At 45.8% G+C, this 26594-nt stretch overlaps 1 protein-coding gene across 2 annotated transcripts in view; it reads left to right on the top strand.

Annotated features, from left to right (window-relative positions):
- Positions 1-26594, top strand: part of ralgps1 (Ral GEF with PH domain and SH3 binding motif 1) — a 710183-nt gene that overhangs the window by 470761 nt on the left and 212828 nt on the right. For both annotated transcript variants that reach the window (XM_080211962.1, XM_080211961.1), the window contains exon 10: positions 16566-16703. In XM_080211962.1, coding sequence (XP_080068088.1) covers positions 16566-16703 — 138 coding nt within the window. The remainder of the gene's footprint in view (positions 1-16565; positions 16704-26594) is intronic.

The raw sequence follows: 26594 nt of genomic DNA, 5'->3' as shown, positions 1-26594 counted from the left end.
CTGAGCAATTCTACAGGCAGCTTGCCACGTGCTCCGCCAACCTGACACCTGTTCCGAATTCAAATCAGGACTTGTATCTTGGAATAGTGGCTCACAGCGCGTGCTTCTTTCAGTCCAACAGCCTAACTGAGCTTAAAGTTGCTGAGTGGTTTGGCCCCAGCTGAAAGCACAAACTTGAAAGTTGATCGTTCTGAGCTCACACAATGGGTTATGCAAATTGCACCAAAATGCTTGTCTTTGTGCCAGTTGAGTTGCAGTGGGCGGAAGAGAGTGACTCCAAAAGTCATTCAGAAATGAATAGACAGCAATTGGCACGAACAGTTCTCCACAGCTTACTGTGTGTTTTATTTGGCGAGAGAGAGGAAGATGTCTGAGGTATCTTTTGCACTTGGATACAATTGCTCATGAGATGACTGTCTTTCCTGGGAAGCTATTTGCTGGATTTTTTGAAAAATTTATTTATGGGATGTTGGCAACACTGGCTATGTCAGAATTTATTACCCATCCCAGTTACCCTTGAGAAAATGGATTTACCATCTTGATCTGCTGCAGTCCTTGTAAAGTAGTTACTATAAGGAAGAAAATTTCAGGATTTTGACCTAGCGACACTGAAGGAGTGGCAATATATTTCCAAGTCTGGATGGTTAGTGTCTCGGAGGGGGACCTCCAGGTGATGTCATTCCCAGATATCTGCTGCCCTTGTCCTTCTAGATCACAGCGGCCATGGGTTTGGAAAGTGCTGCTACCTTATTAGCCTTGGTGAGTTCCTGCATCTTGTAGATGGTACACACTGCTGTCACTGTGTGCAAGTGAGGGAGGGATTGAATGTTCATGGAACAGGTAGCAATCAAGTGAGCTGCTTTGTCCTGGATGGTGTCAAGCTTCTTAGGAGAAGACTATCATAGAAACCCTACAATGCAGAAAGAAGCCATTTGGCTCAATGAGTCTGCACCAACTACAATCCCACCCAGGCCCCAGCCCCATATCCCTCTAAGCTACACTTCTCAGGACTCCAAGGGGCAATTTTTGGCATGGCCAATCAACCTAACCTGCACATCTTTGGACTGTGGGACGAAACCGGAGCACCCGGAGGAAACACATGCAGACATGAGGAAAATGTGCAAACTCCACACAGTGACCCAAGCCAGGAATCGAACCCAGGTCCCCTGGAGCTGTGAAGCAGCAGTGCTAACCAGTGTGCCACTGTACCGCCCAAGCTTCTTGAGTGTTGTTGGAGCTGCACTCATTCAGGCAAGTGGAGAGTATTCCACTCCTGACTTGGGCCCTGTAGATGGTGAGTTACTTGCTGCAGGATTTCTAGCCTCTGACCTGCTCTTGTCATCACAATATTTATACGACTAGTCCAGTTCAGATTCTGGTCAGTGGTAATTCCAAGGATGTCGATTTTCCAGCAATGTAATAAAATTTCATATTGATAGCCATGTGTCTGATGTTTTTCTTTGTGCCTTAGAAGCCTTCTCATATTGCCCAGTGGCTTTTGCAGACGTTTTTGTTTAGTTCCAGTGTCACATTTGTAGGCGGCATGGTGACACAGTGGATATCCCCTTAACACGTGATTCCCTGATTGATTAAAAATCTGTCTATCTCAGCCTTGACTCAAGTTCATTCATGACTCCTTCATTCCACAGTTCTTAAGGTTATTGTCAACCATGGAATAGATCTTCTCATTTTCTGCTGATCCCTGGCTTTTATCCCTACTTTGTCCAATTGGGTGGCACAGTTGTTGGCACTGCTGCCCCATCGTGCCAAGGACCCAGGTTCGATTCCTGTCTTGGGTCACTGTCTGTGTGGAGTCTGCACATTCTTCCCTGTGTTTGTGTGGGTTTCCTTTGGGTGCTCCGATTTCCTCCCACAGTCCGAAAGACATGCTGGTTAGGTTCTCCCTGTGTACCTGAATAGGTGCTGGAGTGTGACGACTAGGGGATATTATCACAGCAACTTCATTGCCGTGTTAATGTAAGCCTACTTGTGACACTAATAAATAAGCTTTAAAATCACTGTGTGTATGAAACAATTGACCACTCCCCTTTCAGCTAATCCACACTCCTACAATATGGTTCCAGTTAGCAGCACATAGATCATTCCAACCTCAAGTGCCTCGATCTAAAGCAGCTTTTCTGTGCAAGATACTTATTAAACATTTGGTTCACCATTTGTGTTTGATTTGAAAAAAGATGTTCAGTCTGGCACTCTTATTGAAACAAAAGCAACCCATAAATTGCAGATCATCTTGTGATGTTAAACAATTCTAGCCACACTTATTGGAAAATTGAAGAATTTTCACCCTTTTCTCTATTTCCCCCCTTTCCGCCCCCCTGTCCCCCTAAGCGTCTTTTTATCACATTGACTCCTTTTGGGATTATTTTATTGGCCCCAGTCTCCCTCCAGCACTTGCCTGGAGCAACGCTAACCTTATTAATGTGCATCCTTTGACATTGAGTTTTGAGTACTGGGGGACCATCATGAAGGACTCCACAGGCAATCCTATCCAACTCCAAATGCTGTCCACAACGAGAAACTGCATACCTGGACCTTTTTTTTTTCAAATTTATTTATTTGTCACAAGTAAGGCTTACATTAACACTGCAATGAAGTTACTGTGAAAGTCCCCTGGTTGCCACATTCTGGTGCCTGTTTGGGTCAGTGCACCGAACCAACATATCTTTCAGACTGTAGGAGGAAACTGGAGCACCTGGAAGATACCCATGCAGACATGGGGAGAATGTGCAAGTACCACACAGACAGTGACCCAAGCCGGGAATCAAACCAGGGTCCCTGGTGCTGTGAGGCAGTAGTGCTAACCACGGTGTCACCTACTTTGGACTGGGCTTGTACTCGTTAGAGTTTAGAAGAATGAGGGGAGATCTCATTGAGACGTATAAGATGATGAATGGGATGGATAGGATAGAGAAGGAGAGACTCTTCCCGCTCAAAAAAGACAGTAGGACTAGGGGGCACAGCCTCAAGATAAAAGGGGGGCGGTTTAGAACGGAGTTGAGGAGGAACTTCTTCACTCAAAGGGTGGTGAATCTCTGGAATTCTCTGCCCGTTGAAGTGGTGGAGGCTACCTCGCTAAATATTTTTAAGACGCGGGTTGATGGGTTTTTGATAAGAGAGGGGATTAAGGGTTATGGGGAGAAAGCGGGAAAGTGGAACTGAGCAGCGACAGATCAGCCATGATCTTATTGAATGGCGGGGCAGGCTCGAAGGGCTGGACGGCCTACTCCTGCTCCTATTTCTTATGTTCTTATGTTCTTATGGAGCTGTATTATGTTGATCGCCAGCGTTGATCTGAGCCAGTTATTCCCTTTGTAAAAAGGGAAAAAACCGGACCCATCCAAATCCATCTCCTTGCTTGCTTCGAAAACCAAATTCAAATTGAATCCAATTCAAGGCCCTCACAAGAAAGACAAACAAGCTGGCAAGATCAGGGCATCGCAGCCCATCATGGACTTGGACTTGGGCTGAGCCAAATGGGAGCTGAGCCACTTATTCCCTCCCCTTAAGTTTGAAGCTGATTTATTAGTGTCACAAGTAGGCTGGCATTAACACAGCAATGAAGTTACTGTGAAAATCCCATAGTCGCCACACTCTGGCACCTGTTCGGGTACACTGAGGGAGAATTTAACATGGCCAATGCATCTAACTAGCTAGTCTTTCGGACTGTGGGAGGAATTCAGAGCACCTGGAGGAAGCTCATGCAGACATGGGGAAAATGTGCAGACTCCACACAGACAGTGACCCAAGTGAGAATTGAACCCAGTTCTCTGGCACTGTGAGGCAGCAGTGCTAACCCACTGTGCCACCGCGCTGCCTAGTGATGGTTGAACCGTCTACCTCACACTCAACAGTTTCTCCATCTGAATAGACCACAGCCAGATACCAGCATTGAAAATCTCAGCTAACCGGTGAGGAAATGGCAAACAACTTGAAAACATTGGCTATGCTAAACTGCCCCTAGTGTTGGGGCGATTAGCGGGGTAAATGCATGCTGTTATGAGGATAGGGTCTGGGTGGGATGGATGCCAGATGGGCAGGCCCCAGCCAAAGGAGGCAGGGCATAAGGGTAGTGACCAGTTTTGAGAAGCCATGGCTGAGATGCTGAAAAGGTAGGAGCTGGGCCCTTTGATGACAGAAGAGACCCTCTAAGGGAGGTTCCCCCATACCTTTGCCCACCATAGCCCACTCGTTTAAAGCTGCCAAACTACTTGCTTGGCATGGGCCTCACCCTGCTCAGAGCTGGAGTGTGGCTGCTTAGACCACAAGGTATAGGAGCAGAATTAGGCCGATCAGCCCACTGAGACCACTCTGCCATTCAATCGTGGCTGATAAGCTTGTGAACTTCATTCTCCTGCCTTTTCCCCATGATCTTTCATCCCCTTACCAATCAAGAGCCTATCTATCTCTGTCTTAAATACATTCAATGACCTGGCCTCCACAGCCCTCTGCGGCAATGGATTCCACAGATTCATCAGCCCCGGCTGAAGAAATTCCTCATCTTGATTCTAAAGGGTTGCCCCTTTATTCTAAGGCTGTGCCCTCAGATCCTGGTCTTGCCTACTAATGGAAACATCTTTCCCACGTCCACTCTATCCAGACCTTTCACTGTTCTGCAAGTTTCAAAGAGATCCCACCTCATCCTTCTAAACTCCGTCGAGTACAGACCCAGTGTCCTCAAATGCTTCTCATGCATCAAGCGTTTCATTCCTGAAATCATTCTTGTGAACCTTCTTTGGACCCTCCCCCAGGTCAGCACATCCTTCCTTAGATATGGGGCCCAAAACTGCTCACAATAATCCAAATGGGGTCTGACCAGAGCCTTATATAGCCTTAGCAGTCCATGTATTCTCATTCCCTCGAAATGAATTCTAATATTACATTTGTTTCCTAACTAGCAACTCAACCTGCAAGTTCACCTTAAGAGAATCCAGAACTAGGGCACCCAAGTCCCTTTGTGCTTCTGATTTCTAAATTCTCTCCCTATTTAGAAAATAATCCATACTTCTATTCTTCCTACCAAAGTGCATAACCCCTCACTTTCCCATGTTGAAATCCATCTGCTATTCCTTTGTTCACTCTCCTAGCCTGTCCAAGTCCTTCTGCAGCCTCCCTACCTCCTCAATACCACTTGTCCCTCCACCTATCTTTGTATCATCTGCAAACTTGGTCATAATACGCTCAGTTCCTTCATCTAGACCATTGATGTAAGAAGTGAATAGTTGTGGTCCCAATGCTGACCCTTGCAGAACTCCACAATTACTGGCTGCCATCCTAAAAAGGGCAATTAAGTGGCAATTAAATGGCAAGCAGGTAGACCTGCTGCACTTATGAATCCCCTTGCCTTCGAGCCCACAGGCAGAAGTCCGTGTAGTCCAGCTTATGTTTCTATGAGTAATCGCGAGAAGACTGCCCCTCCACATGTAGTATCATCAGTTTTGGCTTCAACTTTGTTTTACTCATTCATTTTATTCATTCGTGGGACATGGGCGTCACTGGCTGGCCAGCATTTATTGCCCATCCTCAGTTGCCCTTACCCAGAGGGCAGTTGAGAGTCAACCACATTGCTGTGGGTCTGGAGTCACATGTAAGCCAGACCAGGTAAGGACAGCAGATTTCCTTCCCTAAAGGAATTAGTGAACCCAGACGGATTCTTCCGACAATCGACAATGGTTTCGTGGTCATCAGTAGATAACTTTGAATTTCAGGCAGTCCAAAACTCTGGCTGAATACTGAAGTGATTGTTTTTCTGCCTGTATTGAGTTAAATGCTTCTAATGAAAATGAGCTGAGGAGGGGAAAAACGGTAAAACTGTGTCTGCTCCAGTAGGCTCCGATTGACCTGTCTTTATCTGATTGTAAAAGCAGCAATCTTATTGTAAGAGAATGAGCACCCTCCACTGTTTATTGTGTCAATGCACCATCTGTAGTGGCATCAGCCATGGAGATCAGAAGGTAAAGCTACGCTCCTTACTGGCTGGGGCAGTAAGGCAGTGGCCTGTACATATGCTAACTGATGGTCATTACAATTATCCTCAGTGTCTTTTGTCAAACGATGGAAGTCACTATATGCGGACATCCAGCCATAGCTTGGGATGTTCAGCAGACACCTTGAGCTAGCTGCTTCATTATTTCCTGCCACTATTCTTGCATCATAGCTGTGTTCTTGCTTATTGCTGTCACAAACAAAGATGGACAAGCCACAGGAAGTAGCATTTTACCACAGTTAGCTTCTCAATCTGTGCCAAGCTTACTTGTCCTTTATTCTCAAACTCCAGTCAAAAGGAACAATGAGTATGATTGACGAGAGGATTAACTGGCTGAATGCAACACTTCACAGAACACTGCCAACTCTTTCCAATTGCCCCACTTGTGTTATATTTTAATTGGCCTATTGACAGTGCAAATGCCAGGTGACTCCTTCCTTGAACAGATTTGTCCTCCTTTCAAGTCCATTTTCATCTTGTTAAACACACAGCTGTAGAGAAAGTTCTTTGGTCAGGGATTGTATCATTCTGCCTTGTTCTGTTTTCTGAAACATTTAAACCTTATTTACTGTGCGTTATTTTGCTGATGTGCCCTACAGCCCTTGTTTTTCATTTTAGCTTCACTTGGAACGTGACAGTTTTGTGTCACTTTCCTCAGGACATCTGAAGTTTCTCCATTCAGTCAATAATTCAGAGTTCCTGGGCACCGCATTTCCACAAAGTATTCCTGGAAAGTGTATGATATTCCCATCGGTTTTATTTTTCCAGTTTCAGGATATGAAACTAGTGAAATAAGAACTCTTGGAGTAGGTCCAGCAGACAGGCAGTGGCTTTACACATCCACCTTTTACTTTGTAGGATCCCCAGGCTTCAGGCAATATGCACAGGAGTATAGGAAATGGGAACAGGAGTAGGCCATAGAGCTATAGAATCCCTACAGTGTAGAAGGAGGCCATTCAGCCCATTAAGCCTGCCCCAACAACAATCCCATCCTATCTCCTTAACCGCATGTATTTCACCTGCTAGTCCCCTTGACACTAAGAGGCAATTTAGCATGGTCAATCAACCTGACCCACACGTCTTGGAGTGTGGGAGGAAACTGGAGCACCTGGGGGAAACACACACAGATATGAGGAGAATGTGCAAACTCCACTCAGACAGTTACCCAAGATTAGAATTGAACCCAGGTCCTCAGCGCTGTGAGGCAACAGTGCTAACAACTGTGCCACTGTGCCACCCCATTCGGCCCCTTGAGCCTGCTCCGTTAGTTCAATCGTGGCCGGTTCCACCTCCTGGCCATTCTCTCTCACTATCCTCATGTCTTTACTGTCTAGAAATCTCTCCATAGAATAACCACAGAATCCCTACAGTACAGAAGGAGACCATTTGGCAATGTATGTTGGATGGTACACAATGGTACAGACTGCTGCCACTATGTGCAGGCGCTGGAGTGAAATAATATTTAAGTTGGTGGATAGGGGGGTCAGTCAAGCAGGATGGCTATGTCCTGGATGGTGGTGTGCTTCTTGAGTGTTGTTGAAGCTGCACTCATCCAGGCAAGTGGAGAGTATTCCATCACACCCCTGACTTGTGCCTTGTAAAAGGTGGACAGGCTTTTGGTAAGTTACTCGCCACAGGATTCCCAGTCCCTGAACTGCTGTTGTAGTCACCGTATTTATATGGTTAGTTCAGCAGAGATTGTTGAAATTTAAAAAAGTGCTAAAAAATATTCAGCAGCTCTGGCAGCACCTGTGCAGAGAGGTGCAGTGTTTAGCACTGCTGCCTCGCAGCATCAAGGACTTGGGTTCAATTCCTGGCTTGGGTCACTGTCTGTGCGGAGACTGCACATTCTCCCCGTGTCTTCATGGGTTTCCTCCGAGTGCTCCGGTTTCCTCCCATGGTCCAAAAGACATGCTGGTTAGGTGCATTGGCCATGTTAGATTCTCCCCGAACAAGCACTGGAGTGTGGCGACTAGGGGATTTTATTGATTTCATTGCAGTGTTAATGTAAACTTACTTGTAACACTAATAAGTAAACTTAAACTGAACTTTAATAAACTTTTCTTCAGAACAGAGTTAACGTTTTGAGTCCAATATGACTCCTGTTTGGAAGTCTGAAGAGGAAATAAGATCATCCTCCACTAATTGGTTGGCACCGGATGATAACTGCTATTCATGGACTCAAGCTCAAATAAAGAGCAAATGCACTGGGGGAGAAAGGAGGAGAATTAGGGAGGACAAAGGAGGAAAAAAACCAACCACCTAACTGGTTGGTTAGGATTACATTCACTGGAGTTTAGAAGAGTGAGAGGGGATTTCTTAGAAACTTCTAAAATTCCAACAGGATTAGACAGGGTAGATTCAGAAAGAATGTTCCCAATGGTGGGGGAGTTCTGGGGGTTATAGTTTGAGGAAAAAGGGTAAACATTTTAGGACTGAAGTGAGGAGAAATTTCTTCATCCAGAGAGTGGTGAATGTGTGGAATCCACTACCACAAAGTAGCTGAGGCCAAAAAGTTGTGTGATTTGAAGAAGAAATTAGATATAGCTCTTGGGGCTACAGGGGTCAAGGGATATTGAGGCGGGGGGTGCGGAGGATGGGATCAGGATATTGAATTTGATGATCAGCCATGATCAAAATGAATAGCAGAGAAGGCTCGAAGGGCCGAATGGCCTACTCCTGCTTCTTGTTTCTGTAGTGTCCTCATAGGAATACAGGACCTTCTGAACTTGGGAGTAGGCCGTTCGGCCCTTCAAGCCTGCACCCCATTCAATAACATCATGGCTGATCTCTTTGTGGTCCCGACTCCACCCTCTCTCTCTGCCCCCCCATCATCCTCAACTCCCTCATCTGTCAAAAATCAATCTGACTGGACCGCCAGTAAACTCAGTGCTTGTGCTGCTTTCTGGGGAGGAGAATTTTGCAAACTGACAGCCCTCTGATAGAAAAAGTAAGTTCTCTTCATCTCGGTCTTGAAAGAGAGAAATAAAAAATTAATTTTTAGTAACAGCTGCGTGGGGTTGGCACTGGGGGATAATTGCTACTCATGGAGTCAAGCTCAAGTAAAGGGCAAATGCACTGGGGGGGGAAGGAGGAAAATTAGGGAGGATAAAGGGGGAAAAAAAAATGCAGTCCTCAATCTCAAGACAGTAGAACAGTTGGCGAAAGAACACCGAGGAATCTCGATCAGAAGATGCAAAGATGTGCAGGTTAGGCGGATTGACCACGATAAATTGTCCTCGGGGGACTGAGTGGGTCAATATGGGAGGGTTGTGGGGATAGGGCCTTGGCAGGATTGTTGTCAGTGCAGGCTCAATGGGCCGAATGGCCGCCTCCTGCGCTGTTTGATTCTATAAGACCAGATGTGGCTTCAGTAGAAGGTCATTTTGGGTTTGCTAGATGTTCCCATTGTTAATAATTGAGTTTGCTGATCAGCAGAAAACCAGAGCTTTTAATGGTCACTTACTTCATGGTTGGCTCAAGTGTTGGGACGGTTTGTCAAGAATTTATTGACAAATTATGTTGCTGGATGGCTACCTACAGCAGAAAGGAGCTGAAATTCTGGCAGCACCCAGTGTACCCAACTCTGATTACTTTGCTGTTAACTGTTCATTACACGCTTGTCAAAAGCACTGACTGAAGGGATACTGGGAATAAAGCGTCATGAAAGAAATTCAAGCCACGTATTCAAAGTTCATTTTCAAACTAAAGACAAATCTTGTGTGTGATACAGTGACTGCAAATCTTGTAGGGACTGGGAGAACTGACAGGCATAGATCAGAAATCTGATTGTGGGGTGGCTGCTGGGGTGAAGGTAGAGAGTTTAATTGCTCAGACTATGACTGCGGCAATAATACACACAAGTTCCACAGGGCAAGAGCTGTAAACATACAAGCTGCAGGAGCAGGCCGATCGTCCCTTGTAGCCTGCTCTGCCATCCATTTTGATCATGGCTGATCATCAAATTCAATATCCTGATCCCGATTCCACCCCCCGCCACCCTCCCATGCACTTTAATCCCTTTAGCCCCAAAGATAAAAGGCATGGTGGCACAGTGGTTAGCATTGCTGCCTCACATAGCTGGGGACCTGGGTTCGATTCCCGGCTTGGGTCACTGTCTGTGTAGAGTTTACACATTCTCTCCATGTCTGCGTGGGTTTCCTCAGGCGCTCCAGTTTCCTCCTACAGACCAAAAGACGTGCTGGTTAGGTGTGTTGGTCATGCTAAATTCTCCCTCAGTGCACCCAAACAGTCACTGAAGTGTGGCGACTAGGGGATTTTCAGTGATTTCATTGCAGTGTTAATATAAACCTACTTGTGACAATAACAAATAAACTTAAACTAAGCACAGTTCAGCTTTTCCAATGCAACTTATTCTTCAGCTGCTCAGGGATGGGGCAGTGAGTACTGGTCTGTTCAGGGATGGGGCAGTGAGTACTGGTCTGGTCAGGGATGGGGCAGTGAGTACTGGTCTGGTCAGTGATGGGGCAGTGAGTACTGGTCTGGTCAGGGATGGGGCAGTGAGTACTGGTCTGCTCAGGGATGGGGCAGTGAGTACTGGTCTGGTCAGGGATGGGGCAGTGAGTACTGGCCTGGTCAGGGATGGGGCAGTGAGTACTGGCCTGGTCAGGGATGGGGCAGTGAGTACTGGTCTGGTCAGGGCAGTGAGTACTGGTCTGCTCAGGGATGGGGCAGTGAGTACTGGTCTGCTCAGGGATGGGGCAGTGAGTACTGGTCTGGTCAGGGATGGGGCAGTGAGTACTGGTCTGGTCAGGGATGGGGCAGTGAGTACTGGTCTGGTCAGGGATGGGGCAGTGAGTACTGGTCTGGTCAGGGCAGTGAGTACTGGTCTGCTCAGGGATGGGGCAGTGAGTACTGGTCTGCTCAGGGATGGGGCAGTGAGTACTGGTCTGGTCAGGGATGGGGCAGTGAGTACTGGTCTGGTCAGTGATGGGGCAGTGAGTACTGGTCTGCTCAGGGATGGGGCAGTGAGTACTGGCCTGGTCAGTGATGGGGCAGTGAGTACTGGTCTGGTCAGTGATGGGGCAGTGAGTACTGGTCTGCTCAGGGATGGGGCAGTGAGTACTGGTCTGGTCAGGGATGGGGCAGTGAGTACTGGTCTGGTCAGGGATGGGGCAGTGAGTACTGGTCTGGTCAGGGATGGGGCAGTGAGTACTGGTCTGGTCAGGGCAGTGAGTACTGGTCTGGTCAGGGATGGGGCAGTGAGTACTGGTCTGCTCAGGGATGGGGCAGTGAGTACTGGTCTGGTCAGGGATGGGGCAGTGAGTACTGGTCTGGTCAGTGATGGGGCAGTAAGTACTGGTCTGGTCAGGGATGGGGCAGTGAGTACTGGTCTGGTCAGTGATGGGGCAGTGAGTACTGGTCTGCTCAGGGATGGGGCAGTGAGTACTGGTCTGGTCAGGGATGGGGCAGTGAGTACTGGTCTGGTCAGGGATGGGGCAGTGAGTACTGGTCTGGTCAGGGCAGTGAGTACTGGCCTGGTCAGGGATGGGGCAGTGAGTACTGGTCTGGTCAGTGATGGGGCAGTGAGTACTGGCCTGGTCAGGGATGGGGCAGTGAGTACTGGTCTGGTCAGGGATGGGGCAGTGAGTACTGGTCTGGTCAGTGATGGGGCAGTGAGTACTGGTCTGGTCAGGGATGGGGCAGTGAGTACTGGTCTGGTCAGGGATGGGGCAGTGAGTACTGGTCTGGTCAGTGATGGGGCAGTGAGTACTGGTCTGGTCAGGGATGGGGCAGTGAGTACTGGTCTGGTCAGGGATGGGGCAGTGAGTACTGGTCTGGTCAGGGATGGGGCAGTGAGTACTGGTCTGGTCAGGGATGGGGCAGTGAGTACTGGTCTGGTCAGGGATGGGGCAGTGAGTACTGGTCTGGTCAGGGATGGGGCAGTGAGTACTGGTCTGGTCAGGGATGGGGCAGTGAGTACTGGTCTGGTCAGTGATGGGGCAGTGAGTACTGGTCTGGTCAGGGATGGGGCAGTGAGTACTGGTCTGGTCAGTGAAACCCATATCCTTTGAATCAATGAAACGAAAAGGAAGATGTCCCTCTTTTCATTTCTAACAATTAGAGTTTCTCATTTTTCAAAATCACAGATATCTAGTGCTTTGAACATGTCCAAGTAATGAAAGACATAATGCTGTATCTCACTGGTGAGATATGCATGCTCCAGGCATTTTGTGTAAAGTTCTCAGTGAAGTGCTTCATCTGTTAAGAGTTATTAATGATTTATATCCATTGGAATGAGCCAAATATGGCTCAAGTTACTCAAAATAGATTATACTTTTGCGTTTGTGGCTAACCAAGTGAGATCAGAGAAGATGGACTGAAGTGGAGCAGCTTATGCATAATGGTGTGATGACAAATATGTGGCAGTACCTTCTGGGAAAGATGTTTGAGAAGATCGGTCACACTTTGGCAGCTGTTTTCACAAGATCAGCAAAATAAATTGTGTTAAGTAATTCAGGGCTGAGGTCTCATCAGCTGGATGGTGTTTTACTTGGGGAAACCCACGTCAGCTCCAAAGGATGTGCCCAGCTTTTAGCACTGGATAATGTAAGCTTGTCTGCACCAGGCTGTTCTATATATTTTTTTTTGCAAGAACGGCTGTTGGGAATTCCATTTGCACAGTCCCATGTTTATGAGAGGGTGTTGGGTGACATCTAATGTGTCAGATCAAAGAGAACTTGCTCCTACCTTGAATTGATTCATAGGCTTTTTGCTAGGTGTTCTGAGCCATGTAACTCTTGTGTTCAGAGGAAATCCAGGTTTTTAATATGGTGTAACTAAACCAAAACAGATGATGCTACACAAACGCAATGGGCAACTTCTGACAGAAAGACAGGTCACGATGAGACTCTTGGATTAGGGCTCCCATTGGAAAAAAAAAGACATCTTTCCCCTTTCCCTCTTTCTGCATGATGTGTTTTTGTGTTTGGAGCATTGAGACTTTGGGAGCGGTGGCAATGGGACCCCGAGGGTGTACCATTGCTTCACACATTTCGAGGTATCCATGATGTGGGGATGCCGGTGTTGGACTGGGGTGGGCACGTTAAGAAGTCTCACCACGCCAGGGGTTAAAGTCCAACAGGTTTATTTGGTCGCACAAGCTATCGGAGCTGAGTGATGAATGATAAGTGATAACCTGATGTTGAGAGATTTCTAGGTATAATAGCTTCACTGTGGCTTCGTGTTCTTGGCAAATGAGCTGTGTAAGTTTACACCTAATTGACAACACGATAAGGTTTGGTTTTTGCCCTGTCTTGTTCAGTGGAACATTTTCAAATGGGCGTCTACCAGTTGCAAAAAAAAGCCATAGTGCTTTTTCTGTTGATGTAAGAAGCTTAAAGAAACTACATTATCTAGGATTTTGTAACAGTGCATTCACCAATAGCCAACAATGGAAAAGAGATTTGCAGATCGATATTTGGTGCTTTTCATACATATTCTAATTGACCCCTTCACTGTAACCAGCAAATGGTTGGGTTTGGGACTGGGTGGGTTACATAAAGGTAAATCCTAATTCCAATTAGAACATGTTCAACTGACAGACCATTTCCAAATTGTGGTCAGAGGTATGAATTAAGGGGGTTGTGTCACGACTAAAATAAATATAAATAAACATCTCTTCACATTGTCACTGATCTTGTATTCCACAACTGAGGAAGTTAAGACCATAAGACGTAGGAACAAAAGCAGACCATTCAGCCCATCGAGTCTGCTCCTCCAATTAATATGAGATCACGACTGATCTGATGTGATAATCCTCAGCTCCACTTTCCTGCCTTATCCCCGTTACCCTTGATTCCTTTGCATTAATGATCCCTGACTTAACTCATGTTCATTCATGCCTTCCTCCCTCTCCCCAGTTCTCAAGGTTATTGTCAATTATGGAACAGTTGTCAATAGTCCAACCTCCCCTCAGGGCCGGGGGAGGTAGTGGAAGCACGTACAATAGTAACCCTTATGGGGCATCTGGACAAATTCATGAATAGGATGGGAATAAAGGGATATGGTTCCTGGAAGGGCGGGGGGTTTTAGTTCAGTCGGGCAGCATGGTCGGTGCAGGCTTGGGGAGCCAAAAGGGCTGTAATTTTCTTTGTTCTTTTGGAAATCTCATTTTCTGCCGTTTCCTGTCTTTTATCCCCAGTTTGTCCACTAAATGTTCAAATGCACGCCGTTATTGTGCTTACCTACTACTGGGGAATGGAATGCTTTCCTCCATCATTAACATAAACAGCAGGGTTGCCAACCCTTTGGGATTGCTCTGGACTCTCCAGAATTAATGATCAATCTCCAGGATGCTGCAAATCCGGAGCAAAATCATCAGGACGTAAAAATTGTTGTTTGTTTTTGTTATTTTCTTTGACAGTTTCTCCCTATCAGTTATAAAAATATTGGGGGGGAGGGGGGCGGAGTTGGGCTAAGACTGTTTGGCAGACAGTAGGGCATCATCATATTGGGTCATGAGTCTTTTTCCAATTGGTGTAGGAAGGCAGTGCGTCACGAGGGTGGATGTGTTGGCTGACTGTTGGCTGGAGTGTGGGGGGCAAGTCAGGTGATGAAACCTCCAGGAATGGAGTTTGTTGGCAATACTATTGAGCAAGCCTAGGTCAGATTATAGCACAGCCAGATGAAGACTAAAGCTCCTCATCCTTTGCACCGAGAGTAGGCTTCAGTTGCAGCCTCAGGTCATCATTCCCACTTGTACCAGTGTGGTGTTCAATCCATTTTCCACATCAGTCATTCTGATGCATAGCAGAAAGACACAGCCAATTGAGTGGAAATTCAAATGCCAATGCAATAGGCCCAGCTCTGTTCAGAATTCAGTCAGACAGACCAAATTCGATTCACAGAGAATCTCTGCAGCCAGAGAAGACTTCTAGCCCATTTTGTTTTGATTTGGGGTGGCACAGGGGTTAGCACAGCGCCGGTGGTTCACATAGTGCCCCACAGTGCCATGGCCCCAGGTTCAATTCCGGCCTTGGGTGACTGTCTGTATGGACCCTGCATATTCTCCCCGAGTCTGTATAGGTTTCCCCTGGGTGTTCCATTTTCCCCCCACAGTCCAAAGATGTGCCGCTTAGGTTGTTTGGCCATGCTAAATTGTCCCTTAGTGTCCCAAGATGTGGATGCATTGGATGTGGAAGGATTGGAAGGATGTGGAGGCATTGGAAAGGGTGCAGAGGAGGTTTACCAGGATGTTGCCTGGTATGGTGGGAAGGTCTTATGAGGAAAGGCTGAGGGACTTGAGGTTGTTTTCGTTAGAAAGAAGAAAGTTGAGAGGTGACCTAATTGAGGCATACAAGATGATCAGAGGGTTAGATAGGGTGGATAGTGAGAGCCTTTTCCCTCGGATGGTGATGGCTAACACGAGAGGGCATAGCTCTAAATTAAGGGGTGGTAATTATTGGACGGATGTCAGAGGTAGTACTCAGAGGCTAGTAAGGGCGTGGAATGCCCTGCCTGCAGCAGTTGTGGACTCGCCAACTTTAAGGGCGTTCATATGGTCAGTGGATAGGCATATGGATAATATTGGAATAGTTTAGGTTAGAGGGTCATTAGATTGGTTCCACTGGTCGGCTCAACATCGAGGGCCGAAGGGCCTGTATTGTGTTGTAATGTTCTATGTTCTAAAGTGTGTAGGTTAGAGAGGTTGGTGGGGAAATACGTGAATTAAGGAGATAGGGTCTGGGTGGGATGCTCTGTTGGAGGGTCAGTGCATACTTGATGGACTGAATGGCCTCCTTCTGTACTGTAAGGATTCTATAATTAGTCTGGACCACATTTACGGCTATACTGAAGAGGTGGAAGACCGATAATTTCATGAATTGCATCACTACCTGCCTCACCTTCAAGATTTTGGGACATGAGGGACGACAGCTGGGACATGGGTTGAGGGGTTGTGGTTCGGCCACAAAAGAATTGTTCCATTATTCCTCCTGAAAATATGCAGTCCAATCATGCTGACTTTTCCTCCTGGGAGCCCCCAGATGCAAAGGTCAGAACAAAGTCCCATGTCAGTGATTTCCTGCCCAGTTTTTTTATATTGCCTTAGGATTTGCAGGCAGTTGGAACTGGACCTGTGCCTAGTCTTGCCCAATGTCCCAGGATTGTCCTGGAGTTTCTGAGAATCAAAACTTAATCTCCTGGACACTGGAGAGTAGCCTTGAAGAAATTTCGTAGTATTGAGTGTTGTGGGGAAGTTGAGGGATGCTATTTGACTGGGTGGATTGGAGGCAAAAAATCAGATGGCATTGCCATCCACTCACCTAATTTTCCATCTGTAGCCCCCACCCACCCAGTCTTCCAGCTCTTCCCCCCTCGACCCAGTGTCCCAGTTGTCCCTCCTCGACCCAATGTCCCCGTTATCCCTTATCTGTGCTCAAAGAACTTAATTAAACAATGCCTTGCTAACAATCTGCTAACCAAGTACCATTAACAAAATGTACTAAGACATTCAAAGGGATTTTTTCGAACATCATAGTTTTTAAAATCTAAATTATTCATTCATAATCTAACATTGAAAATTGTGTTTAAATTTCAGGAATTTACTTGCTGGATTTGATCTACATTGACTCAGCCTATCCGGCGTCCGACAGCATCATGGAAAATGAGCAGAGATCGAACCAAATGAACAACATTTTGAGGATCATTTCAGATTTACAAGTTTCTTTCAATTGTGGTGTGTATTCAGTTTCTGTTCCGTTCTTTCTGTTTAAGTAAAACCTGTACCTTTTGAGTCAAAATAGTGACGATATTGCTTTAAAATGCTTAAAATTGCTAACACTTACTTAGCAAATTGAGTTTTAGGGTAAACCCTTCTGGCAGTATAGGATGCTTACCTGTTATATAACCAGGCTTAATATCATTATTTGTATGAGGAGGCGATAACTTAATGGCATTGTCACTAGACTATTAATCCAGAAACTCAGTTAATATGGATGGCATAGTGGCACAGTGGTTAGCACAGTGGCAAGGACCCAGGTTTGATTCCCAGCTTGGGTCACTATCTGTGTGGAGTTTGCACATTCTCCCCTTGTCTGCATAGGTTTCCCCTGGGTGCTCCAGTTTCCTTCCACAATCCAAAGATATGCAGGTTGGGTGGATTGGCCATGTTAAATTGTCCCTTAGTGTCAAGCAGATTAGCTAGCGTAAATGCATTGGCTTATGGGGATAGGAACTGGCTGGGATTGTGGCCGGTGCAGATTCAATGGGCCAAATGGCCGCCTCCTGGTCTGTAGGGATTCTACAATTTTTCAAATGCACTGTACCTTTGCTCTGGATCTATTTTTTCATTAGGTTAATATTTAATTCAAAACTTTCTTTTGTCCACAATATCCTCCTGTGAATTATGAGGTAAATTCTCGATTTTTAAAAGTATTGTTGATTGGGGGAAAATGTCTGATGAAGGGGAACTGCACAGGCCATTGCTGAGTGTCTCGGAATATTTCATTGCCCTAAAGGTGCTATGTAAATATAAGCTGTTGTTGTAAGGACATTGTCGCTGAAAGCTTCACAGTGCTATTGACTGTCACCAAAGACACTATCCATTGACACTATCTAAACTTCCCGCTGCCTTGGAAAAGCAGTTAGCATAATGAAAGGCCCCATGCACCCTGAACGTTCTCTCTTTCACCTTTTTCAATCAGGAAAGGATACAAAATCTTTAACCCGCGGCTTATCTACATTTCGTCCTCCTGTCGGGACAAAGATACAAAACTCTGAGGTCACTTCTTCCCTGCTGCTGTCAGACTTTTGAATGGACCTATCTTTGATGAAGTTCATCTTTCTCTACACCCTAACTATGACTGTAACACTACATTCTGCACCCTTGCCTTTCCTTCTCAATGAACGGTATGCTTTATTTGTACAGCGTGGAAGAAACAATACTTTTCACTGTATGTTAATACATGTGACAATAATAAGTTAAATCAAAGAGGCACCATTTGAGCTGAAACCTTGTAAAGGAATGGCTGTTACTCAGTTGCAGGAGTGACATCGTTATGAACAGTAAGGCTGGACTGCCTGACATCGTTGTCCAAATTTCATTTCTGGGACATGGGTGTCGCTGGCTGGCCAGCATTCCTTAGTTATTAGACGGCAGTTGAGAGTCAACCACATTGCTTTTGTAACAACACTTGGCCGTTCCTTCAGTGTGTCACCAAGGCCTGTTCAAATCCTCCTCCAATTTCAAAAATGCATCATTACAACCTTCCATCCATCAGCTGGGAGAAACAGGAGTGAGTAACGATCATCTTGGGGAAAGTAATGCAGCCGCAATGCTGCAATTCGGAAATAGGAACCACATTGAGAAGGCCAGGGTGCTGATGATGGAGGAGCTGGATAAAGCAGCTGTTACTGAACACTTACTAAAGCATGGATGTGAGCAAATTCACTTCCCTGAGGTACATTGCCTTAGTTTTCCTTGATACTAACTGCAGGAAAACTGAGCACATAACCTCTGTTTGGACCCTTATATTAAATTGGCTGCTGTTCAATGCTCTGGTCACAGTGCACTGTCCCATTAGGTTGAATCAGAGCGATAGAATTATCAGTAGAAGCTGCACGAATTATAGGATGTTGAAAAAAGCCCATTCCATGAATGGTGTTCTCTTTGCACTTAAAAGAGCTTTGCGAGTTGTACCTCCTGGGAGAAAATGAATGGGATACGTGAGTACAAGTTTCCCACTCATTCTATCACATTAACATATTACAGTGTTCTATGCTACACAAGATAGGAGTAGGAGCAAGCCACTCGGCCCATCAAATCCATTCTGCCATTCAGTAAAATTGGCACGGTGGCAAAGTAGTTAGCACTGCTGCCTCACAGTGCCAGGAGCCTGGGTTCGATTCTCGGCTTGTCTGTGCGGAGTTTGCACATTCTCCCCGTGTCTGTGTGAGTTTCCTCTGGGTGTTCCAGTTTCCTCCCACAGTCCAAAAGACGTGCTGCGTAGATGCCTTGGCTATGCTAAATTCTCCCTCTGTACCCAAACAGGCACCAGAAAGTGGCAACTAGGGGATTTTTACAGTAACTTCATTACGGTGTTAATGTAAGCTGACTTGTGACAATAATAAATAAACTTTAATTAATCATGGCTGATCTGATTGTGGCTGTAACTCCGCTTTGCTGCCTGATCCCATTGTTAAAATTGAATTTGTGTCGCAATGAATTGCCTGCTTTAGAATGGTCATTAAGCACAGCATTAGGGAATGAATAAGGATCACTGTAAGAATATATATCGCGCAGCAGCGGCATGGGTGAGGAATAAAACCCCCATCGACTTTGGCAGGACTGGAAGATCCCGCTGGCGGGGTTGATGGTGATCCTCCTCAGCCACAGGGAAACCCCCGTGGAGGGACTGGAGAATTCCACCCAGCCTGTCTGCAGGGAACTGGGAGAGTCCATGACTATGCTTTACTGCCTGAGAAATAAAGCAATGCTTAAGGTGGATTCTAGATTCATCCTTCCCCAACACCCATAACTCTTGACTCTATCAGATAGCTATGTAACTCAGCCTTGAGCATATTCAATGACCTGGCCTTCATTGCACTTTGTGAAGAGAATTCCAAAGACTAATGACCCTCTAAGAGGAAAAATTTCCTACCTACAGTATTGGACTCCGTGGATATACTTGGATTGCATGCGGTTCAGAGAAGGTTCACTCAACTGATTCCTGGGATGAATGGGTTATCTTACAAGGAGAGGTTGAGCAGTTTGGGCCTATTGGAATTTAGAAGAATAACAGAGAACCTTACTGAAATACGTAAGATTCCATGGGGGGCTTGACAGAGTCGATGCTGAGAGCATGCACCCCGCCGCCAGTGGGTACATAAAACTAGGAGGGAAACAGTTTTAATACTCCACAGTCTCACATTTAAGTCGGAGATGTGGAGGGATTTCTTCTCCCAGATGGCCCTTCATCTTTGGAATTTTCTTCCATAGAGTCTGAGTCATTGAATACATTCAGGATTGAGTTAGACAGATGTTTGATCGAACGCGGTCCAAGGATGTGGAGGGGGCAGGCAGTCCTAAGCAGAGTCAAACACAACTTGAAACATTAATTCTCAGTCGCCACAGATGGTCTCTGTTTCTCACTTTCCAATGCATTCCGTTTTGATTTCCCATTTCAAGCATCCGCAATATTTTAGTTTTATTTTCCAAGTGTTTCCCTTTTCTCCAAGAAATATGCGTGCTATCAGATTGTCATAGAATCATAGAACATCTGCAGTGCAGAAGGAAGACATTCAAACCATCAAGCCTGCATCGACTCTCCGACAGTATCTTACCCAAGCCTTATCCCCGTAACCTCACATATTTACCATGCTAATTCTCCAAACCTACACATCTTGGGACACTAAGGGGCAAGTTACCATGGATAATCCACCTAAGCTACACATCTTTGGGCACTAAGGGGCAATTTAGCATGGCCAATCTATCTAAACTACACATCTTTGGGCACTAAGGGGCAATTTAGCATGGCCAATCTATCTAAACTACACATCTTTGGGCACTAAGGGGCAATTTAGCAAGGCTGCTCCACTTAAATTACATATCTTTGGGTGCTAAGGGACAATTTAGCGTGGCCACTCCACCTAACCTGCACATCTTTGGACTGTGGGAGGAAACCCCCACAGACACGGTGAGAACATGCAAGCTCCACACAGACAGTCACCCATAGTTGGAATTGAACCTGGATTCCTAGCGCTATGAGGCAGCAGTGCTAACTACAGTAGTAATGTGCTGCTGTGCCATCTGGAATATCACTTTGCTAACTCTCTGTAACTTTGATTAGTGTCCAGAATGGAACTTGTCAGCGAGGTTTCATTTAGAACCATAGAAAGGTTATGATGTAGGTGAGGCCATTTGTCCCTACACCAGCCAAAAGAAGGAGGTAAAAAGAAAAAGCTAGCTGCTCATGTTAATCCCATTTTCCAGCACCTGGTTTGTGTCCTTGCAGGTTTCAGCACTTCCGGTACCGATCCTGGCATCTTCTAAATGAGTTGAGCATTTCAGCCTCAACCACAACTTAGCCAGTGAATTCCAGACACCCACCAAAGTGACATATCAGAACTAGAGGGCACGGCCTCAAGATAAAGGGGGGACAGTTTAGAACAGAGTTGAGGAGGAACTTCTTCACTCAAAGGGTGGTGAATCTCCAGAATTCTCTGCTCATTGAAGTGGTGGAGGCTACCTTGTTGAATATGTTTAAGTCACGGGTAGATAGGTTTCTGATAGACAAGGGAATCAAGGGTAATGGGGAACAGGCAGGAAAGTGGAACTGATCCACTTCAGATCAGTCATGATCTTGTTGAATGGCAGGGCAGGATGGCCTACTCCTGCTCCTATTTCTTATGTTCTTACACCACGCTTTGGGTGGAAAGGTTTGTCTTCATATCCCATATAATCCTTCTACCAATCACCTTAAATCTATGCGCCCCCCCCCCCCCGCCCCAGTAATTGACCCCTCAGCTAGAAGAAGCATGTCTTTGCCTAATAAATGTTTTTTTCAGACATTATTCTATCTTGATGAATGGAGCTGAGGAATTGAAAGCTCACAGCCTGGAACTCACCCCTTGAATTCTTGCATGTTTCAAAACTAGGGGAAAGAAATATCCTAGTGCATTTGAACCAAGTTTGTCAAATTAAAAAGTTGATTTTGGGGCGGCATGGTGGCACAGTGGTTAGCACTGCTGCCTCACAGTGTCAGAGACCCAGGTTCAATTCCAACCTCGGGTCACTGTCTGTTCTCCCCGTGTCTGCGGGGGTTGCCTCCGGGTGTTCCCGTTTCCTTCCACAGTCGGAGGATGTGCGGGTTAGGTTGATTGGCCATGTTAAAATGACCTTTCATATCAGGGGGATTAGCAGGGAAAATTTGTGGGGTTTTGGGGATAGGGCCTGGGTGGGATTGTTATTGGTGTAGGCTCGATGGACCAAATGGCTTCGTTCTGCACCGTAGGGATTCTACTTCCTGAATTTTATCTTGGTGCAAAGCGTGTACCCTTTATAATGTATTTTACTTAATCGGATTCACTTCACAACAAAGCCTGCAGGGTTTTTGGAGCAATGCTCGCTTGCTTTGCAGTCTGACAATACTTGCACAGGTAGCTTATAGAGCTCTGTGTATGCTCTCCAGCAGGTGGAAAAACTAACATAACTCAAACTGTGTAAATTTGTCATGAAAATGTCTCTATTTTTCTAATGAGTGACAGTTCCTATTTCCAACATCATCCTGTTAAAAGGAGGGGTCCAGATGGGTGCCACTCTAATGCCCTCTATCTATTTCATGGCACGGTGGCACAGTGGTGAGCACTACTGCCTCACAGCGCCAGGGACCAGGGTTCGATTCCCAGCTTGGGTCACTGTCTGTGCAGAGTCTGCATGTTCTGCCTGTGTCTGCGTGGGTTTCCTCCCACAGTCTAAAAGACGTGCTCATTAGACGCTTTGGCAATGCTAAATTCTCCTTCAGTGTGGTAATTGGTAAAAAATTGCAGCATGCTGCTGTGCAGAGGGACCTGGGTGTTCTTGTGCAAGAACCACAAGAAGTTGGTTTGCTGGTGCAGCAGGTAATTAAGAAGGCAAATGGAATTTTGTCCTTCTTTGCTAGCAGAATGGAGTTTAAAGACAGTGAGATTATGTTGCAGCTGTGCAAGGTGCTGGTGAGGCCATACCTGGAGTACTGTGTACAGTTTTGGCCTTGTTACTTGAGAAAGGATATATTGGAACTGGAGGGGGTGCAGAGGAGATTCACAAGGTTGATTCCAGCGTTGAGAGGGTTGGCTAATGCGGAGAGACTGAGTAGATTGGGGCTATACTCATTGGAATTCAGAAGAATGAGGGGAGATCTTATCAAAACGTATAAGATTATGAAGGGACTAGATAAGATAGAAGGTGGGAAGTTGTTTCCCCTGATGGGTGAAACTAGAACTAGGGGGCATGACCTCAAAATAAGGGGAAGCAGATTTAGGGCTGAGTTGAGGAGGAACTTCTTCACACAAAGGATTGTAAATCTATGGAATTCTCTGCCCAGTGAAGCATTTGAGGCTACTTCATTGAATGTTTTTAAGGCAAGGATAGATAAATTTTTGGACAGTAAAGGAATTAAGGGTTATGGTGAGTGGGCAGGTAAGTGGAGCTGAGTCCACAAAAAGATGGCCAATTCCTGCTCCTAGTTCTTACGTTCTTACGGCACGGTGGCAAAGTGGTTAGCACTGCTGCCTCACAGTGCCAGGGACCGCGGGTTTGATTCCCGGCTTGGGTCACTCTCTGTGCAGAGCCTGCACGTTCTCCCCGTGCCTGCGTGGGTTTCCTCCAGATGCTCCGGTTTCCTCCCACGGTCCGCAAGACAAGCTGGTTAGGTGCATTGGCCAATACGAAATTCTCCCTCAGTGTACCCGAACAGGTGCCAGAGTGTGGCACCTGGGGGATTTTCACAGTAACGTCATTGCAGCGTTAATGTAAGCCTTACTTGTGACACTAATAAATAAATAAACTTATGAATTTAAAACCATGCCTTATGTTAAGGGTGCTTCACTTCTGAGGAGTGTTATTTCAAACGATAGCCAGACAGGCAATTCAAACGGCAAGATGAAAAGTCTTTTATTTCTCAAAGTTTGTTTTTGTTTTAAATCTTATTCATCACCATTACGTCGAGAGAGACAGCACTGATGTACTGTCTGACTTGGAATTAGGCAACTGCTGTGGTCACATTTTGCATACATGTGCTCTGCTGCCCTGTACGTTTATTTTTTGAGATGACCATTAGTCGGTCAGTTTAACTCCCTGTGTAAGGCATCTGTGGACCTCTGTCCGTGCTTTTTAATAGTTTGAGGAAAAAAATAAACTCCCGCCGCAGTATGTTTTCAGTAGCTGTAAGGAGAAACTGAACGGCTAAGGTCATCAAAGAAGTGCCGAGGGTTTTGTGTATTTTCTGAAGCTAATAAAATAATGTTATTCCTGGGGTTGCTAACTAAAAAATATAAAGCAAATATTATTTTTAGAATTAGTTTTGTGGATGAGTTCTACTTTCTGAAAGGGTCCTCGGTGTACAATGGCTCTGCAGTCAGTGGTGAGGTGATCACAAAGTAATGTTTAAAGTTTATTTATTAGTATCACAAGTAGGCTTAAATTAACACCGCAATGAAGAGACTGTGAAAACCCCCCGCAGTCGCCACACTCTAGCGCCTGCTCGGGTACACTGAGGGAGAATTTAGCATGGCCAATGCACCTAACCAGCACGTCTTTCGGACTGTGGGAGAAAACCAAAACACCTGGAGGAAACCCACGCAGTCACAGGGAGAATGTGCAAACTCTGCTCACACAGTGAGCCAAGCTAGGAATTGAATCCGGCTCCCTGGCACTGTGAGGCAGCAATGCTAACCACTGTGCCACCTTGCTGCCCTCAAAGATAGCTGACTACAAATATCTTGCCATCTCTGGTGTGAATTCCCCCTTTCCTGGTATAAGTTTGTGTCCAATTTGCCTCAAGAACATCTCTGGTGTCCAATGAATCTCACAAAATGATAGAAAATGTTTGCAATGCCACCGCCCCCCCCCCCCCCCCCCCCCCCCCCAACGTCACTTCATGCTGGTCTATTCAGCCCACCAAAAGTATAACTCCCATCAAGAAGGCTGACCTAGGAAGACCCTCCCACATAGGACTTCAATGCAAACACCACCTGGACAAATGAACAGGAATCATAAAACACCACAAACAAGTACCTGGTCTCAAACCCAACCTAGCAGCTGCCTAGTTTCAAGGAAAGAATGATCCACCCTCAACAGGTTCTGGACTGGCCAGGGTCCCTGCTTGGCCAATCTTCACAGATGGGATATCAGTGCCAAACCCCATGTGCCTGTGGGAGAGAGAAAACTCTGCACCACATCATCGAACAGTGCCCAATCCACAGAATCATTAGCAGCCTCTCCAAACTCAACACAGCAGGAAGGGAAGAAACGAGCTTGGCTTCGGGACTTTGCATCCACTAAGTAAATAATAAAATTCTCACAGGCAGCAAACCAGGAAATACATGGCACTGATTATCACTCAATGTCTTTTTTAAATAGAGGGAAATTGGTGATTGGAGCGTACACATGGGATTAAGATAAAAGCTGAAATACCGGGAGCTTAATTTTTCTTTTGAAAATCAGTGGAAAACATTTTAAAATCCCAAAATGTGTAAATTAGGGAGATTAGCAGGGTAAATCCGTGGGGTTATGGGGATAGGGCCTGGGTGGGATGCTGTGTCAGAGAGTTGACGGGCCAAATAGCCTCCTACGGCACTGTAGATAATGTAGTAAGTTGCCATTCCACAAACTAAGATGAATTTTTTTCAGAGCCAGAGAGGTTGCTGTCCGTTAACTATAGACTCGGTATACACATATGGACTAATTCTTCTACTCTGTGTGCCCAACTGGACAATCTCACGTTCACTCCATCTGCCTCATTGATAATCCCTCTGCAGAATGGGACTCTGTCCTGCTTTGTATCTTCAGCAAATTTTCACAGGCTCCAAAATAAATTGGAGAAATTAGGACTGCCTTGCAGAACATTGAAGCTGAAATGGGAATTGAATCCAAAGTCATACAGCATTTGGACAAGATAGATGGGTAGCAACCATTCCCCACTTGTCAAGGGATGGAAAACAAGACGGCACAGATTTAAAGTAATTGGCAAAAGCGATTTGAGGAAAAAGCTTTTCCAATCAGCGAGTGGTTAGGGTCTGGAATTCACTGCCTGGGAATGTTAACAGTCTTGTTACACCTCCTTCAACCAAGTGTGACTTTTCCAAGGGTTTTTACATTAAGACTGAAGTCCTCATGGACAGAATTCACCTGATTTTACATGAATTTCCAACATTCCTCAGTAGATCCGGAAGTCTCCCATTTGACATCCGGACTCTTTGATTAAACAGAGTCGGAGGCAACAGCTAGGGCTGTACAGTGGGGAAGGGAAGAAGTCATCCATTGTTACAGGACCTTTGAGAATTGACTCGCTAGCAACGGGAAGAATTTATATTGCCAATTGTGAAGCAGATTATGCTGGACATAGGAAAGTGCTCTGCTATTGACAGGGCGGAATAGTTGAACTTAAAAGTCATTGGCTCTGAAAGCTAATTATTGCAGGAAGAATAATTATATTGGATCAGTAGCATCCACAGATGGGATTTTGCTTCTAATGCTGCGATGCACAAAACAGATGTACGATCACTTTATCCGGACATTATGAGCTATAACATCTTTTGAACTATAATGTTGAAACTGCTGACAAGCAGAAGAATTAGTTGAATGTGAAAATGATCCTGATCTAACTCTTTAAGTGGATTCTTGTTCACAATTAAATGACTTTAACAGATTTTCGACCCCAATTAGCTGAATTCTGGAAGTTTTATTACAGAAAGTTCCAAACCACACAAATTTCTCGCCGTCCTACATATATGGTTTATTCATCTGTGTTTTGTCCTGAATTGTTGGGCAGGCACAGTGGCCCTGTGGTTAGCAGTGCTGCCTCGCAGTGCCAGGGACCCAGGTTCGACTCCAGCCTCGGGCCACTGTGCGGAGTTTGCATGTTCTCCC

The sequence above is a fragment of the Carcharhinus amblyrhynchos genome, chromosome 25 (assembly GCF_965287045.1).
Source record: "Carcharhinus amblyrhynchos chromosome 25, sCarAmb.v2.hapA, whole genome shotgun sequence".
In the NCBI taxonomy this organism is placed as follows: Eukaryota; Metazoa; Chordata; class Chondrichthyes; order Carcharhiniformes; family Carcharhinidae; genus Carcharhinus; species Carcharhinus amblyrhynchos.
Note: the sequence above shows the minus strand (reverse complement) of the source record. Positions and strands in the feature narration are given on the sequence as shown.